General features: G+C 33.6%; 1 protein-coding gene across 1 annotated transcript in view; it reads right to left on the reverse strand.

Annotated features, from left to right (window-relative positions):
• Window positions 1-15,505, reverse strand: part of LOC125069516 — a 124,307-nt gene that overhangs the window by 98,356 nt on the left and 10,446 nt on the right. The window contains exon 3 of the mRNA XM_047679036.1: window positions 4,070-4,137. Coding sequence (XP_047534992.1) covers window positions 4,070-4,137 — 68 coding nt within the window. The remainder of the gene's footprint in view (window positions 1-4,069; window positions 4,138-15,505) is intronic.

The following is a 15,505-nucleotide window of genomic DNA, read 5'->3' on the forward strand; positions in this document are numbered from 1 at the left end:
ATCATTCTTCATTCATTCATCTTATTTCGATCCAATTTCGACTGTTATTATTCTACTTATTTATATTGATTACTAGCCGAACCTGCGGCTTTACCTGAAATTTATAAAACAAAAACTTTTAACCCCTTTAGGGGTGGAGTGTATAATCCGTTCTTAGCGAATGCCTACACCCTTTAAGGAACCTACTGGACAAATTTTAAGTTTGTAGGTGTTATAATTTCTGTTATTTCGCGATTAATCAGTGAGTGATATTTCGCTCTTATATATACATATATATGTACAATGTACATAGATGATACGAACCCGATTCAACTTGGACTGCACCGCAACTGGATGGTATCGGATTACGTTTCGATTCGATTAGGTGACAATTCGTTATTAGAAATGGCGCCCAGGCGCTTTCGCCAAGTGAAACATACTAATTCCCTCCCGGTTACTATTTTTGACGAATTATTCTATATCAGTAACCGATCGTATTTGAGGTACGATTAAAAAGCCGTCCCTTGAAGTTTTTAGAATTGATTGTAATCTCATATAAAATTATACGTAAACAGAAACCTTAAACAATAAGAAATAATAAGTATAGTATTTATTTATAATACTAGTATTTAGAAATGTCTGTCGCTTGCAAATGAAACATTCGAACCTTGGAGTATATTGTATATATTTTTCAAGTATTATAGTCTCGTTGCTTTCACCGTTAATAGGCGCGCTTGTTAATTTTTACGATACCATGACGCGGTGTTTTATTTTTTCATATTTTTTAATTTGACTAGGTTATGTTCGGCGTGTTTTAATACTTATTACTTTTATTTATTCGACTCCCCATAAAAGTAGGTTGGTGATTTAGGCTTAGTTTTTTTTAGTGCATGAAACGATATCGAATAATTGTAATTTGCACAATGTTGGGAAACTATGGTTTTCCAAGCTTTGTCATATAAAAACTATAACACTTATTTGCATTAAAAAATTGAAAATAATAAAATAAATCGACAGTGTTCTTGAGTTTTAAAGGTAAAAAAATCCATACAAAAAAGTAATCATTATTTTTTGGAGTTTTCTTTTTAAATTATAATTATCTACATACATTAATATGTATGTAGATAATTATAATAATATTGATTACTTTTTGTATGGATTTTTTAAATTATGAGATACTCGTGAAGTGATGCACGTGCACTATCTCTTGTATGTCAATTGTAGGATTCCAGAAACGTTCACGGGTGCCAACACCGACTGCACGAAGTTATATCTCAATTGAACGAACAATACTTGAAGTCATACAATACAAAATCAAGATAAATGTATAGGCTCAAGTAGACTCTGACAAAAACTTTTGAATCGTCATTATACAAGATTATATTTACTTGGTAGATCTTTGTGCAAGCCCGTCTCTGTAGATACCATCATATATTCAACCACCAAGCAATAATGCTTACTAATGTTGTGTTCCGGTTTGACGGAGCGAGCCAGCCATAAGAACTTAGTTCCAAATGTAGGTGGCGCATTGGCGATCTAAAAAATGGTTAATATTTTTACAACGCCAATGTCTATGGATGGTGGTGACCACTTACCACCAGGTTGGCACATTTGCCAAATATATGAACTAAGATGTTATGTTTCTTGTGCCTGTAGCTTCAAACTTATAGTAGGTATTTTATAAATAGACCTAGGACTATTTTTTCCTAGGACAAAAAACTCCAGTAAATTGTGAAAAAGTATTGCCAATAAAATAAAAGCAATTAACATTATAACATAACGGATTAACACTCAAAGTATTCTATAAATTTATGGTAAAAATTGAACAGCGAAACATTATTCTCGTACTCGTTTAAGCTTTATAATATTTTAGAAAATAAACTTTATTATGAAACGTGTAATAATCTGTGTCAATTTTCTCGTGCTGCTGAAATAGCGAGGAAAATTTGAATATCATATTAAACTTGAACAAGAAACAACATTACGCCAACTTCTCACTTGTTTTATTTTTCGGTGTCATTTTCCATTTTCGTACATTGACATTTTAAAATGATAATAATAAAAAGTATGTAAGTGTAAATTTCAGAAGTATTCGTTTAAAAAAAAACAGACCATCAACATGCCCAGTATACAATGACCTGTACACCAAGTTTGTCCTATTTTAGAGGTCCTGAGCAGCTTAAAATATAGTTGTACTTTTTTGAACAAATAAATATGTTTGAGAGTTAGAAATGTATTAAAATCTTCAGATAGGAATATTTTAAACAGAATTATTGCAAAATATTAAAAAAATTGATTCGATTAAATACATCAAACTTAATTGGAAATCGCTAGTTCAGGACCTGAAGAGCATCACTTAAATTACGGCCTTTATTTGTGATTGTTTCATTCCGTTTTCGATTGTAAAGGAAATCTTAAAAAATCAGCACTCGTCAATTGAAATCCTGCCACTTGTAAATCCACCAATTCGCAGCAGCAACGTGGAATACACTTCAAATATTTTCATTAAGAGTGTGACTTTACTTAAATATCTATTTTTATTTTATTTTATTAATATTTGGGAAACATACAGTGTGTTATTACATAGAATTTAGGAATTATTACTAAATCATAAACCAATAAAGTTTCCACTTAAAAATAGTACAAATGTTAGAGTATGCGTGTAAAAAAGACAAAAGAAAGAGACAAAAATAAAATCTACGAGTACAATAAAATCAACTAATTACAAAGTTAAAAAAACAAAAAAAAATCAAGAAGTTAAATTACAATAATATTAATGAACATAAATATAAACAATAAATAATCGTATTATTTGATTACAGAGGATGGTGATCGTCCTGACTACTAGCCAACAGTGTGGGCCATAGAAAAGTGCCCAATGCGCAAACACATGTGGCTTATTCCATCAGTCATATAATCCGCTGGGACGGAATATCAGACACAACCGAAAAGACTTCCTATGTAAGGAAGTGTAAATCACCTGATTTGGGGTTAGAACCCAGGACCTCGGGATTTGTGGTCTTGAGGATAGTAAAAGTGCAGTAGGTGTTCCCATATTAATCATAGTGTCTTGGACGACGCAAAGGGAGCGTTTCGTTTGTGTGAACGTATCTCACACAGAGCATCTATCAACGTCAGATCTTATATATTGTGAAACTTTTATGATAACAAATAAAATAAAGATGTCTCTTAAAATAAATAAAATACTTAGAAATACTGTTGTTTTGTTTTTTTTTTTCGGTTAAATTTCTGAGTTATGACAGCTGTCACGTTAAATAAGAGCGATAATTTTTTACTGCGAATAATCATGTCAATTTTGAAAATATAATTGCGAATTACGTTTTTATTTAATATAAAAAAGGTATATTGTACAAAAAGTCCTGAAATATTACTATTTTTGTTTTAATTAAGTTTTTGCATTCCAATGACATGAAGTTAAAAAAAAAATAAAGTATAATCGAAATAAAAAAGGTATCTTGACAAGTCTGCCAAGCGCTTTTGTAGTGTAATTCTATAGAATAGGTTCTTTATCTCTGATTTTTCACTTACCATCTAGAAAGTTTTATATTTTAGAGCTTTGTGGAGGCCCAAGGCAGGATGACTGAGCCAGTCTAATGACAGGCACAAGGATATAACATCTTCCATCATTCAAAAGTAGGCAGCGCATTGATGTATAAATGTAGCAGTCAACTTACCATCGGTGAGCCAATTTTCTCATTGTATTCTTAAAATAAATAAAAACAACGACCTGTCCATGAATTTAGGAAATAAGGAACTTAAACAACAAATGAACTTTATATTGTTATAAATACTGACTACTGAGTACTTTAACAATTTAAATTATATAATACGAGCTGCCCACCCCGACTTCATTTGAGTCAAATAAAAATTTTAGAACAAAGATTTGTAACCTACCGATCCAATGTAAGCCACCCAGAGACCTACCCAAAAAACAACATCGAAATCGTTCCGACCGTAAAAAAAAATTCAGTTATACGCACAGAACAAAATTTAAATTAATAAATTAAAAAAATTACATTATCAATACTTAAATGAAACGAAATATGTTATAAATAAATCTCGAACTTACCTAGTCTTAAAGTTTTAGTAAAGAACACTTGGTAAATGGTGGCGCTAGTCGTTTTTCTATAACGTAACCTGAAACAAAGAGATAAACACGTTATAAGATAAACAAGCGAACAGATTATAAAATAAAATTTAATTTAATTCTTTTTTCAAAATGAACAATATGTCAGTCGACATCGTACAGTCATCAGCACCAATTTTGTGCAAATTTTTAGTTCTTCGTTCTATGGGACTGGTTCAAAATTCATTTATAGATTTGAAGAATGAATGATGAATTTTATTAAAAGTTTTTAAAGATACACAAATAATGATATAGATATGCTGATGATTCGAATGACGTAACTGTTAATGGAATGAAATATTTCTTTCAGCTTACACAAAGTACCAGTCCTTTCTAATAACTTACTAGGTTTTAGTTCCTAACCTGTGATAAATCTCCTGTGACAGAAGTCCTTTTTATGTAACAAGGAATTTTTTTACCAAACATTCTATAAGTGTATGTAGTTATTACATTTAGAAACTTTTAATTACTTTATTAACTTTTAATAACATAGCATTTGCAACGACCACTTTTAAGTTCAAGTAATTTGTATAAAGAAACGAATAAGAAAAGAAATTATCTAAGAATCCAGATTTTAGACGCAAAGTCCAGCTTTAACGGAAATCCTTTTGTTTGTACTGAATGGTCAGCTGCTCTACCTGTCTGTCTGTTCTAAATAGATATAATTACTAATGCACCAAACTGCGACCATAAAAACTCATTTTATGTACAAAATAATATAACTAAAAAAACTGCTTAAGAGTATCTTGACCAGTAAAAGAAAAGAAAAACACTATCTATTCGACCTCCATGTCGATTATGGAACTATTTGCCCACGAGATTATCTTTCTTCTTTACTTAAGACCGATTACTTTGTCTCTATTCAGAAAAAAAATAGTAAAAACTCGTAATTTTGTTCCAATGAACCTATAGATTTCTTCAGATGGTGGTAATTACGAGTATTGTTCGTGGTTTCTGTATAGTTCTAATTGCTGTATATCTAAAGAATGAATGTACCAATGGGCGTATGTACTATGGCGTCATTCCATTTTCAAAGAGAAAGTTTGAAGCTTATTTACACCAAGCTGCTCCAATGCAGGTGAGTCGGATATACATGTGTCAGATTTTCATTCGACACGTGCGGGTTTCCTCACGATTCTTTCACTTAACGTGGTGGATTTTGTGATATCTCCATCAGTGATTGAGTGGTTTCTGAGTTACCTCAAAGGCCGTCGACAACGTATACGCCTTAATGAGACGTTTTCCTCATGGTGTAGTGTCCAGGCAGGGGTACCTCAAGGTGGCGTCTTATCTCCCTTGCTCTTTGCTATTTTCATTAATTCCATTTCTCAGTATATTTCTTCCTCCTACCATATGTATGCAGATGATATTCAAATTTATCGCCACACTACGCTTGAAAATCTTCACATTGCGATTGAGGGCATGAATTACGACCTACAGAAAATTCACGAATGGAGTAAACTGTACGGACTTGTTATAAACCCCGGGAAATCACGTCATTATTATTGGTAGTCCGGGCATGGTCTCTAAGGCTAATTACACTGATTTACCGTCTATTGAGTACAATGGTACTTGTTTACCTTACTGTTCCGTTGTGAAAAATCTAGGGGTGTATTTAGATCAAACATTATCTTGGTCACATCTCTTGAAAGAACTGAGCAGAAGAACCTACGCTTCACTGAACTCGCTACGACGGCTTCGATCCCTTCTACCAATTCCTACCAAAATTATGTTAGCAAATTCTCTCCTTCTACCTATTCTTGATTATGCCGATGCAAGCTATACTAATCTGACCGAGGACCAACTCAATAGGCTTGAGCGACTTCAAAATCTCGCCATCCGGTTCATATTCTGCCTTCGCAAATATGACCACATTTCTGTATTTCGTTCAAAGCTCAAGTGGCTCCCTCTCTCGTTTTCGCCGGAACTTGCATATTTTGTCTCTTCTGTACTGTGGGCTATTTAATTCAAGGGCTCCTTCTTATTTAAAGGAGGAATTTAAATTTCTAGGCGATCCTTCTCTTTTGAGATCTTCCCGGAGTTTTACACTTAAAATACCGGCACATAAAACAAAATTCTACAGTGACTCTTTTACCGTTCAGGCAATTAAGTTGTGGAATAATTTAGTGCTATATATATATATATATATATATATATATATGTGTGTATATGTGTGTGTGTGTGTATGTGTATGTATATATATATATATATGTATGTGTATATATTTTGTGTAGATATTTGTATGCAAGTGTAGTTATAATACCGCCTTAGCACCACCTACCCAACTTCCATACAACCTCTCTCTTTATTGGGTTGTCTGGAAGAAATGGCTACTTAGTCATAAGGCCGCCCGTTGTACTCTACAATAATATCTAAATTTTTCTTGTAACATATTTTAATCTGTATCTTGTGGTGTACAATAAAGTATAAATAAATAAATAAATTTTCGTAGATTTCCGAAACAAGACATTCGTCAGTCATGAATTTTTGAAATATGTTTGGTATTCATATATTCAATTGCGAATATAATTTAAGGCATTTCCTGCTGCCGGTGGGAAAGCTTTGTGTCATCGTTGTGGAGCTTTGCTTAGGGGTTGGTCGGCTGCTACTCCGATTTACAGACGAATCGTTATAGTTTGTTATTTCAAACGTTAATTTAAATATTTTATGCTGGCTTGAAGCTGGTTGGCAAGTGTATTTATGATGTTAGAAGTGTGTTATACTTCTCGGAATGCCAATATGTATAAGCGAGAAAGAATGCGGAATTCCTTTAACCAGTTTAGATGGATACAATTTATTAATTTGCTTGTATATCTTCCGACAGTAAATAACAAACTAAAATTATCATGTTAAACATTATATAATATTTATGTCAAACAAACACTCGTAGCACACATGAAACGACGTACTTATACCAGTAATTGTATTCTCTGATATGATTGGTGACTTTAATATATGCGCAATTATAAACTAAACAATTTTCGAATTGATAGGCCAAATGGAAGGTAGTCAGATCCCCTCATCAACTATTAAAGAGCTGATAATTTTCGAACGGCTGAAGAGATTTTCATGAAACATGGCTAAGAACACACGGGATAAATTTATCTACACAAAAAAAAAAACTTAACAAAAATCGGTTTATCCGTTTGGGAACTGCGATACCACAGACAAATACACAGATACACGGACACGTAAACTTTAATAACCTCTCTTTTTGCGTCGAGGGTCAAAAACAGTTTTGAGCGATTTACAGCTAATAGGGTAACTAGATTGTATCAAAGGCATGTTACGCTGTGTTCAAATGCTATGACAATGCTGCGTTTGATATGATAACTAGCAATGCTTGTGACAAATGTTTGATGTACTGGCCATGTATCTCGATTTAATGTTAGGCGCCATTTCCCTCTCATGGTAGGCTTTTGTTGTTAATTTTGATAAATTAAAAAAAAAAAAATTCAAATGTCTGGAATCTCGTTTCGTTAATAAATAAAAAAAAAATACCGATGTGAAATTTGTACAGCTTTATCGACTTCTTTTTCGAGGTTTACTATTTTGAGTTCATTTCACCACCAAATGAGGGATAACATTTTTTTTAAAAAGTAAGTAGGTGAACGTGTCATCTGATAGTTTTTTCTACCTCGCTACTCCAATGCGGGTTGAATACATACGTGGCAGACTTACATCCAAAACATCACAATGTTTTCCTTCATCACAGATCATGAGATAAATTTTGAACACAAATTAAATACTTCAAAAATCAACGGGTTAAATACCTAATCACCAAATAGGATTCACGTGCTTTAACCACTTGACCATCTCGGCTCGGTTGTCGTCACCAGAGCCGTCTCAAGTTATGCTGGGGCCCTAGGGCACCCATGAATTTATGAGATGGCCAAGTGGTTAGAACGCGTGCATCTTAACCGATGATTTCGGGTTCAAACCCAGGCAGGCACCACTGAAATTTCATGTGCTTAATTTGTGTTTATAATTCATCTCGTGCTCGGCGGTGAAGGAAAACATCGTGAGGAAACCTGCATGTGTCTAATTTCAACGAAATTCTGCCACATGTGTATTCCGCCAACACGCATTGGAGCAGCGTGGTGGAATATGCTCCAAACCTTCTCCTCAAAGGGAGAGGAGGCCTTTATCCCAGCAGTGGGACATTTACGGGCTGCTACTGTTTTTACTGTTGGTAGATATTTCCTACCATGTACAAATATATGCCTATAGCCAGGTCTTAAGTATAGTTTCAAATAAACGGTGCGGTAATTTTCGTAAAATCGTAGGAATCTGATAGGTTGTACAATCTTATAGAGGCTATATTATCCTCCTTCTCCTTCTGTATGTATGTATTGTCCTTTATTTTCCTTCTGTCATGAAGAGCACGTCTATAGCTTACTAGTTTTAATATTGACTATCGTCACTAGCCTTTTGATAAATATTTTAGTTAATTCTTACAAATACGACAATTTCGGAAATATACATATCAGTCAACATGAGCACAAACGTGTGAATTAAAAGATCTGCGCGGCCGTCTCAATTTGGGGGCCCGTGTATGGTAAAGACGGTAATGGTCGTCCCTTACTTCTTTTGAAATTTAATAACACCGTTGGACAGCATATTGGGCGCCGTTCTAAAATTTATATATGCAGTGCCAATAGTATTCCTATCTAACACCTGTTACATACGGCCCGATGAACAGGGCGAATTTATAGTAAGGGTTGCTTTTTTGTCATTCATATATTATACCAATTTTATAATACAAAAATGAGCATTTTAATTATTTATCTTGACATTTATAAAATAGAAAATTATTATAAATAACACACACATGGAAATGTGTTACATCAACTCTCTGATTAAGTCAGACTCGGAAAGAAAATACATTTTATTTTGTAATGCGAGATATATTCTTAAAAATGTCAGCCTTCGCACCAACCTGTATAGCTTAATGAGCCCTCTTGTAAACGTACTCGTGGTATGGAACAAATGCAGCTAATTATAAACCAAAACACGCAAGAACTGGATACAGTAGAGCTTTGAATAAAATTTCGAATTTTAATAAATCTCTATCGTGAATATTCGAATATTCTCTAAGGAAACATAGGATTTTTTTTAATAATTATGAAGTATAAACATGCCAATTTTAAAAGCGAAAGGCAAAATGAAAGATTTGTAGTTAATTTTTATATTAATAGCGCCTTTAATTACTTAACCATTTCATATAAAAACTTACCGAATTTTCCATAATAAATACATTTTACTTTAAACAGTTTTTTTTATATATATCGGAACGTGGTTACTTTAGTTGTTGATTTGGATAATTAATGAATCGAATAGTTGGCAATAATGTTTGATGGCTGATTTACTTATAAGAGCGGGTCACCCCGAGTGGAGTTGTAAGTGTCATGGCAACGCGAGTCGTTATGTTTTGACAAGCTTTTCGAATGCGATGGTTGCTTGCAAACCCATTTGCTCTTAATCGAGATGAATTATTGTAATCCTTTGATATTATTGTGGTGTACGATTATTGAATCAATGAATACAGTGATTAGACGATATTAAATACGTTTTATTTTATGAATATCTCCATTGCACGCCCACATAGTCTTACAAATGTCGGATCAATCCCCGAACCCAACTGTTCGGCATCCTGTTTCTCCGACATATATATAAAGATATAAATATTGCTTGAATCGATCATACGTTTTTTTAATCTCCTCGACGTTTATATGTAATTGCATTTGTCGTACTCATGAGAGACTTCAAGATTATTTGAAGAAAACTTTACTTTATCATAAAAAGTAACAGACTCTAAATTTCACATCGAGGAGAAGGTTTTGGAGCTTATTCCACTACAGTGCCCCAATACGGGTTGGAAGATTTATTGATTTATTATGGAATATAAATCAATAAATCTTCCAACAATATATTTCTTCTGGAATATATTTGCATAAATAACATATCCATGGAATTGGGTAAGGCTGAATTCTAACCCTTCAGGGTATCACCCACTCCATATAACATATTCTAAACAAACTTGCTATTGTCGAGTTCTGTTTTAAAAAGTGAGTGAGCCAGGATAACTACAAGCACAAAGGACATTACGTTTTAGTACCCAAGATTGGGAGCGCATTGGTGATGTAAGAAATGATGTATATTAACATTAGGTGACAAATTTTCCGCATATCTAAGTTATAAAAACAACAATTTCTTTAGCCTTATAAAATTATACTTGGTGGTGGGGCTTTGTGCAAGTCCGTCTGGGTAGGTACCGCCCACACATCAGATATTCTACCACCAAACAGCAGTACTCAGTATTGTTTTGTTCCGCTTAGAAGGGTGAGTGAGCCAGTCTAACTACAGGCACAAGAGACATAACATCTTAGTTCCCGAGGTTGGTGGCGCATTGATGATGTAAGGAATGGTTAATATTTCATACAGCGCCATTGTCTATGGATAGTGGTGACCACTTACCATTAGGTGGCCCATTTGCTCGTCCTTCAACCGATACCATAAAAAAAATTAGTATAAATAGACATACAGATAAAATTTTATCTCCGCGTATAAATACAGTTACACAATGGCTTCAAAAACCCAATAGTGGCATTAAAAATATATATTACACTCTGTGGCAACTTTAACTATAAAATAAATCGAATGCTTTCAGCTTACATGGATTATATATTTTTACAGCAAAAATTCATGTTCATAAATAAGGCATATTATCCTGTTGCAGATTTTATACGTACGAGTACATGATAGAGCCTTGATTTATAATTCGTTGATTTTTAAGCAAGATAAAAATAAACAGCCTTTTTCTGATATACAGATGGACAAGCAAATAAACTCCTATACGATGGTAAGTGGTCTACACTGCCCATAATATTAGCGCTGTAAGAAATATTAACCATTACTTACATCGCCAATGCCTTAAAAACTTTGGGACCTAAGATGTATGTCCCTTGTGTCTGTAGTTACACTGCTTGGTGGTAGAATATACGATACCAATGGGTGGTAGGTTAGTACCCAGACAGGCTTGCACAAAACCAAACTATAGGGCCTGTAAATGTTCCTCTACTGTGATCTCCTATTGAGTATGTTTGGAGTTTCATCCAGAACATGCAGATTCCTCGCGCTATTTTCCTTCGCAACCCTGCATGGGTTGTAATATAAATATAAATGAAGAATTCAGCGGTTCTTGGCTGGGCTTGAACCCGCTATCTTCATATAATATTCACTAAGTATTATTTTTTTTCCGTACGAATATTTATATTTATTAACATAAGAATTGATACCATTAAGTGCTTAAATATATATACAAATAGGAATTCAAAATAGTTGCTGTATAAATCTTGACCGCGTGGAATAGTGGCAAGAATGCTAGCAACATTTCCCCGTTGAATCGCAATTCCGATCCTCTAGGCTAAAAACGAACCAGCCCTCCTGTCACCAGTGGAGGCAATAAGGCGAGGTGTTATACTTTTGGTGAAGCTCTTTGAACCATTATTCCAAAGCCCAAGTGTTTCGACAGAAAATATTTAGATGTTTTGTTTTTGCTTCAGCTACTATGTTTGTTAAATCACAGATTACAACACTATTTTTAGCATTGGTAGTATTTAAATAGTATTCACATATTTTAACTATTTAGTATTAATATTTCAACCCTCTATAAGATGATCCTCTTATATTCACTCAAGAGACACATTCACTAGCTTAGGGAAACGTAGCTTTATCCTGAAACTGTGTTACCTAACGTTTTCTGGAATGAATGGGTTTAAATATCTCTTATCCATATTATGCCTTACATCTTCTAGGCAAATACGTTTCGTCTTAGATGCAGTACTACCCATCACCGTTATAATCAACCAAAAGATTAGAATGATCGTTGGTCCGTTATAAAATATATATCTTTGTTAGTTTAGGGTTTTAATACTCATATTTGAAATGCAGGTTAACAAATGACAAGCATTTTATCTATTGGGCTGCCTCTTAATATCGATGTAGAGGTTGCGTGGAACTAAGTTTTTATTCGAATTTAAAATGAGATAGGTGTGTAGCGTTGCTTTATTGAACTAATTTTGAGTAATCTCTACTTTTTTAGTCAGTCAGCTTATATATCTAAGAAGGTCTTATTTAAATTTGTGATTTACATTACATTACCTTACATTAACAGCCTGTAAATTTTCCACTGTTGGGCTAAGGCCTCCTCTCCCTTTGAGGAGAAGGCTTGGAGCATATTCCACCATGCTGCTCCAATGCTGGTTGGTGGAATACACATGTGGCAGAATTTCGTTGAAATTAGACACATGCAGGTTTCCTCGCGATATTTTCCTTCACCGCCGAGCACGAGATGAATTATAAACACAAATTAAGCACATGAAAATTCGTTGGTGCTTGCCTAGGTTTGAACCCGCAATCATCGGTTAAGATGTACGCGTTCTAACCACTGGGCCATCTCGACTTTGATTGAAATTTGTCATTTATTTTGTATTTATTACATAAGCTCACGTATCGTTCATCTAATGGTATTAAAAAAATTGTACGGTTACTTTTTGTATTTGCGTGAAGGGTTTCAGACATAGTACTATCAAATACAATATGTGTTATTCCATAAAAACTGAAATAAAGATATATTGTAGCGTTAAAAATATTATATTATAATCTAGCTGGCGTTGAGGTAGCGATAAAATGAGGCCTAAACATTTTCCTCGAAAGGAAAGGAAACCTTAGTTCAGTAGTTGCAAATTTAAAAACTGTTACTTTATAAAATACAGCTTAAATATAAATAAATATTTTATTTCAAATAACAGTAGAAAATTAATATACAATATAACACGATTAAAGTCCATAAAACGTCCGCAAACGAAACTCAAATGCGTCGGTTAGTTCAGACCAGGTTCACCGCGAGCCGCAGCACTCTTGACAATTACCAGCTTTTTCGACGAAACGTGACACTAATAGGTTTAAGAGTTTCATTGCTGTTGAAGTTTTTAAATAGCTGTTAAATGAACCACCAACTCGTGGAACCGTGTTTTACACCTTTTGGTTTTGTGTTTTCTCAACCTCACTGCCTCTTTGTAGAACAATTGTAGAATAAAAATGGTTTGATATAATATTGTTTGATAATTTAAAGCTTGCAATTTTTTAAATTTATACGACTTTTAGAATTTTTGTTACGAGATTAAGTAATACGCATGTCAAAAAGACGATAACATTTAAAAAAGTGTAAAATATATATTTTATTATAATATTTAGATATTTTTCTTCCTTTTTAGTATACACTACGTATGTGTTAGTACCTTAAATTTTTTTGCTATTTATTTTCCTATTACACTTGCTATTGACTGTCTCGTTGGTCTTTTGGCTAGATATATTGTCCCGAGGTCCTCGATTCAAACGATAAATAGTTACGGGGTTTTCTGTAAAAAGATTCTCAGTAACGGCCTGGTGTGGCGAATTTGAAAGTATGAACAATCCCGTAGTTTGATAAGCACGTGAAGCCGTTATCCCTGCCCCTGAACTCTTTATGGACGTGTCAGATTTGTGTGAGATTTAGGGAATAGAGTGTGCACCTGTGTTTAAGCATACACTTGTGCTCAATGTTAAGCCCCGCTTAGTTCGCTAGGTTCTCTTGAGTTTGACCGCCGTGGCCGGTCAGGACGACATTGACATCACATTTGCTATGTTAATAAACATATAAATATGAAACCTATCAATTTTTCTTTTTATGTTGTGCTTATTTGACATATTTGCGGATTTAATATTGCAATCAAAACATCTATATCTTTATATTTGCGAACGATCCAAAATATTTGAACCAACAAAGTGATTTATCTGTACCAACGTGCAAAGCTAACTAAAGTGCTGCCTTTAGTCTTAACAACAAACCTCACTGTCTACCGCCTTAATCTATTTCAACAAACTTGTCGACGAAAGCTATCTACGCGTTTAATTTAATTGATTCAAGTTTTGTAACTCAAATATGTCTTTAAAATCAAAATCAAAATATAATTTATAAAAGTAGGCTTTTACAAGTACATTTAAATTGCCATATTGCAAACGTAAAGATAACACCGGTTCGGAATGTAGATTCTACCGAGAAGATCGGCCAAGAAACTCAGTAGTTATTCATTTCCAACATTTGAAATAAAAAGTTATGTCAGCGAAACAAATATTTGCTTCACACTGTCACAATGTTTTTTTTTTTTATAAGCTAATGTACAATTATTTTCCTTGCCCTAGGCATATTTACTTACTGTGAAAGCAGTGTGTTTCTTGTTCTGCTTGGGATATTATTTGGAAAACTTTTGCGGCATCGGCCTCAGGCTAATCCTTCTTGGAAATTATGCTGTTGGTGGTTTAGATTTAGAATAAGTTCGTAAATAATTTCCACTAACATCAAGCGAAGCATATTTATGCAAAGTAATTAAAATTATCGATTCAAATGGAACACGGCTGGTCATTTAGTTTAATTATAAATAATGCATTGTCGTCTAAGGGACGTAATTGCTTGACTAAACGAATGGAAAGGAAATATAATCTACAAATAACTAACAAGATGATCGATGACCAAATGTTGCTACTAATCAGTAATCAGACCTCATTATTCAATTTTGAATTTGTTTTAAATACAGTTGCAAGATATCTTCTAAGAATATCTTCTTCTTCTTTACTTTTTGGATAATTCCGGTATCGGCGGCAACCTCAACGAAAAAAATCATTTGCATAGAAAATATTATAGTGCTCAAGTTCTCACACTCACTCTCATTCACTCTATCACGGCTTTCTTTACTCTTAATGTCTGATGATATAGATATAATAGGATAGATTTAAAGCTAGCACTTATATTAATGGTTTTACGTTTTTGGGTTAGCTTTAGTATTTAGTCGCACAGTTTCACGATAACAATTTGTAACGCAATTGTACTTTAAAAAAAGAACCAGACAATCTATAATAACTTATAGAGGCTGTAACAAGTCAGATATATCACTGTAAGAGCAACCTGAGACACATAAAATTTTGTTTATGTAACATACAAGATCACTTGTCATATATTTGGTATATAACCCTCAATGAACCTGTCAATTGTCCTGAATGCTTTCTGTCATTATTCATATTTCATTTTGTTGTGAATGTTTGCTTCGTCTTTTTTTTTTAATTAATTTGACGAATTTTGCTTTGCTCCTGGACTCCGTTTGTTTACCTATGAGATAACTCAAGTGTTATTATATACTGGATTTTCCTCAACTCGACCTTTGCTTGTATCCCGGAATTTATTACAACGTTATGTTGTTCAAATATGTCAGAATCTCATCGAGATACACATCCTGTAAAATGATCGTTATATTTCGAAGAGGTGACAGAAATGTGGATCTT

The sequence above is a fragment of the Vanessa atalanta genome, chromosome 15 (assembly GCF_905147765.1).
Source record: "Vanessa atalanta chromosome 15, ilVanAtal1.2, whole genome shotgun sequence".
Classification (NCBI taxonomy): Eukaryota; Metazoa; Arthropoda; class Insecta; order Lepidoptera; family Nymphalidae; genus Vanessa; species Vanessa atalanta.